Consider the following 3,992-nt stretch of genomic DNA (forward strand, 5'->3'; position numbering starts at 1 on the left):
TTGTCTGGGAAACCGCCTCATGATGTACAACACATTTTACACAACGGATAGGATACAAGAGATGCTTTTGATTAGCTTGTCTGATCATAGATGCAGAACCGTGGGTGGAATGATGGAGTTAAGATGAGAAGGAAAACACTGTTTCCCTGATCAAATCAAAGCAAGACACCTGACTTGCGTGGTGTCATGGAGACGCTGTACATTCCACTGAAACAGTCAGTTTTGGTGTTGGCATCTAATCAATCCCTGTGTGGTGTGTGAAAAGTAGGTGATAATGAATCACCATCCGTAGAAAAAAATTCTAAACTATAAACAGTAAAGTGTGGATAGCATAAATCAGATATGTGACATGTAAATACTGTTTGAGAAAATATTTTATTTTCACAGCAATTTCAGAGCACAGAATGAATTTCAAATTCACCACCAACAGTTTCAACTAAAACATTTTTAAGAATCATTACATTTCTAAAAGCAAGTTAATTGACTGGAAATGCATGTGTTGTGTGTTCAGCTCAGCCGGTCTTTCTATCTAAGTTTTTCCCTCGTTATGACACTAATCAGCAGTCAGTTTCCTGTCTCTCCCATGGTGGTGGTGCTGAGCGGCGACATGGGGACACCACTACCCCTGGGCATGCTGGGGGGGTCTGCGGGTGTACACACACAGAACAGAAGTAGTGTATAATAACACACACACACACACACACACACACACAGACAAACACACACACACACACCCACGCACTCCTGAGCTTTAGCAGGGGAGGTAAGAGCTAACCGACTACAGGGACAGACCGTCACAGCAGAGCGTGGGCGATAGTCAATCCTGCAGTCTTATATAAGCCGGAGCCAGAGCCATCCAATTCAGCTGGTACGACTGGTGTTCTTGTTCAGCCTCACTGTGGATTAACCCAATTTGTCAGTTCACTGCAATAGTAAACAAACAACTTTGATGAGTCCACCCCTCTGCAATTACATGTGATCCTCTCTGTTTTGTTTTCAATGTGTTTGGTACAAATTGTAAAGTGGCCATAGATGGGAAAAGACAAAGATAGGATTTGCTTGGATTGGTTTCTTATGTGTTCCACAGGATTCAGATAGACTCTGTAGAATAATGTTTTTTGCCATTTTAATACCAACCCCTTTTACCTAGATCTAGAATCAAGCAAAACCTCTTCATAAATTATCTGCTGTCTGTTCTGTGTAATATACTGGTCACTGTAATAAGGTTTATTGTTTGGCTGAAAGGAGCTGTGTAGGTAAAGCCTTATCTATCACTTGGGAAATAAGGGGACAATATAACAGAGACATTTCAACTAAGTAAGAAGGGGGAGAGAGGGAGAGGAAGAACAAACAAATCTAAAGACTAGATAAAGGCTACAGAGAGAAAAGAGAAAATGATTTTCATATACAAAGTGCCAAACTCAGCGATACTGCACCCAGTGAGGGTATAACATGTAACACTGTAACAATTCCCAATCTCCCTTACTGACGGGTGAATACATTTTAATTTCTTTCAGAGAGCTACCGCTGTGGCAAGTGTGACGGATGGTAAAGAACTGAACGAAGGTTGCAGTAACACTCAGAATCACAATCCAAACGAACCCAGATCCTTCTCGAAGGCAGTAACCATGGAGACCAGTGAACAAACGGAGATGACCAGCGTAATTGCCTATGAAAAGGAACTCTCTCTCACTGACTCAACTGAAAACAAAAAGGGCTTAGGAGGAACAGAAGAGGAACAAGTCTGTTTAGAGGCTGACTCACTAGAATCCATAGGAAAGAAAGCATTGCTCGAAATCCTAGCAGATTTACCAGCTAGTATGATCGACGAGCTTGACGGCTTAGGAAACGGGCTCTGCACAGGTAACCCATTTCGAAAGGAGGCTTTGTCTAGCCATGAAGAACTCAACCGAAATGAATCCATCACTTCGTCTGTCTCTGACACACCGTCCAGTGTTGACAGTGTGTATGAGAACGAAGCTCATCGTAAGAGACAGGACACCCAAGAACTAGAACAGCCTGAAGATACTGTGTCCAACCCAGAGGATGGTGAAGATGGTGAGGATAAAGACTCAAAAGAGATTCAATATGGCCCATTAGAAAACTACATCAGTGATGTCCCAGAGGAGTCTTTACTAGAACAGTACATCAGAGAGGAGGTTCTGTCGGATGTCTCCAACGAGTCCTGTCATGGTCTGGACCCAGACGAGGTGGATGAATGCCTGCGTGTTGAGATAGCAGAGGCCTCCTCAGACGATGAGAGTGAAGATGGAGCAAATAAATGGAGGGCGATATTTTCCTCCTCGATCAACCATGAGGACGATGATGACTATCTGGATAGCCTCCAACTGAGTGCACAGGATCTCTTCGTCCAAAAGGTTGAAGTGCAAAACGTTGACAACCATGACGATAACAAGGAGGAAGTTCAAGTGAAGATGCCAAAGGAAGAGGAACTGGAAGTGTTGGAGCAACCAGATTACCTCACTGGTATTGCACAGGAAGTGACATACAACCCTGCAGCACTGCTCCAAAGCCTATCCAAAATCTCTGAAGACGAGGAAGGAAATGGCAATGGTTCAAGGCATAATACATCTTGCAAGGCAGATCCCAACAAGAAGCTTCCAAAGGACTTCTGCGTTATCCAGGAGACCAAGAGTGAGAACGTCAGCACAGAGCACGTGGACTTCCAGCTGGCCCGGAAACAGTGGAGGGAGATGGAAGAGCAGACCAAGAACTTGGTGCTGTCACCCACCACAAAGCAGTGTGGGCCGCTCACGGGCAGCCACAGCTTCATGTACACTCCAGTCAGGAACATTGACAGGCCCAAGACGAGAGATACGAGCCTAGAGAATTTGGCTATGGGTGGAGCTGAGTATCCCCACACCCAGTTCAGCCCCTGCTCAGAGGACTCAGGCCTGGGCGATTCCAGCTACAGGTCCCCTTATGAAGAATTCCCAGAGACCTCCATTGAGAGGGAGATCCGCCTGGCCATGGAGAGAGAAGACAACTTTAAGCGGGACAGGGGTTTCTCCAATGAGACGAAACCTACAGAATGTGCCCAGACAAATGCCAAGCCAGTCATCTTGCTCCCAGCGAAGCTATGTCAGGAGGTTGACGAAAAGAGGAAGACGTTTGAGAATATGGAGGATGGCAGCTGCAAAATACCCAGATCCAAAACTACTCCATCATTCATTATTACGTCTTCACCGGCAAAGGGGCCACTGAAACACGATCTGCCTGCCAACAGCATCATTATACTAGAACCGGAAGGAAGTCCAAGACATGGCGCCAGAGACACCTCCAGAGCTAACGAGTGGCACTCAGATGAGACCTCCAATGCCAACTTCATCATCCTAGAGACATCCAACCTGATCATCAGGAGCACATCAGAGTTCTGCCTGAACACGGCCTGTGAGCAGCAGGGCCAGGAATGCTCCTCAACGTTCCTCAACAACCCCTTCTTCAAGCTGCGCTCCAGGAGCCAGCTGTCATTGGTGGACGAGGAGATCAAGATGGTGAAACAGCGCGAAGAGGAGCTGAAGAAAGAAAGAGCGAACATCTATCCGAAAGGGATGTACAACAACACAGGCCTAGTGGCCGAAAATCTCATGGACAGCTTGTCGTTTGAAGGTAAGTTTATACAAAGTTTGTCTCATATATTTGGTCAGGAAGAACTTCTGACCCTACTCTTAAACTAAGCTGGAACATATTGTGCTTGTGTCTATGAATATCAACCAATTGAAAACATTGTGTCTTGAACATATTTCAGTTGATGCGCCACTGAAGTGTAAGTCTTCGCCATCATCACCAATGAAAACTGCATACAAGATGGATCGCTCAGCCCTATCCTGTGATCACAGAGTAAGTGAACCAATATTCTGTTGTGTTATCATACAACTACTGTAGTCGAGTGTCAATATCGCGTTTGATGTAAAGCATAAATATCATTGAAAGAAAGCCACAGGAGCTCAAATCAGGTGATTGTCTCTCAG

The 3,992-nt window shown here is 45.2% G+C and overlaps 1 protein-coding gene across 2 annotated transcripts in view; it reads left to right on the top strand.

Moving 5' to 3' along the window:
- Positions 1–3,992, top strand: part of palmdb (palmdelphin b) — a 43,217-nt gene that overhangs the window by 38,062 nt on the left and 1,163 nt on the right. For both annotated transcript variants that reach the window (XM_014157393.3, XM_014157395.3), the window contains 2 exons: positions 1,518–3,630; positions 3,770–3,861. In XM_014157393.3, the coding sequence (XP_014012868.3) occupies positions 1,518–3,630; positions 3,770–3,861 (2,205 nt within the window). The remainder of the gene's footprint in view (positions 1–1,517; positions 3,631–3,769; positions 3,862–3,992) is intronic.

The sequence above is a fragment of the Salmo salar genome, chromosome 19 (assembly GCF_965601325.2).
Source record: "Salmo salar chromosome 19, fSalSal1, whole genome shotgun sequence".
NCBI lineage: Eukaryota > Metazoa > Chordata > Actinopteri > Salmoniformes > Salmonidae > Salmo > Salmo salar.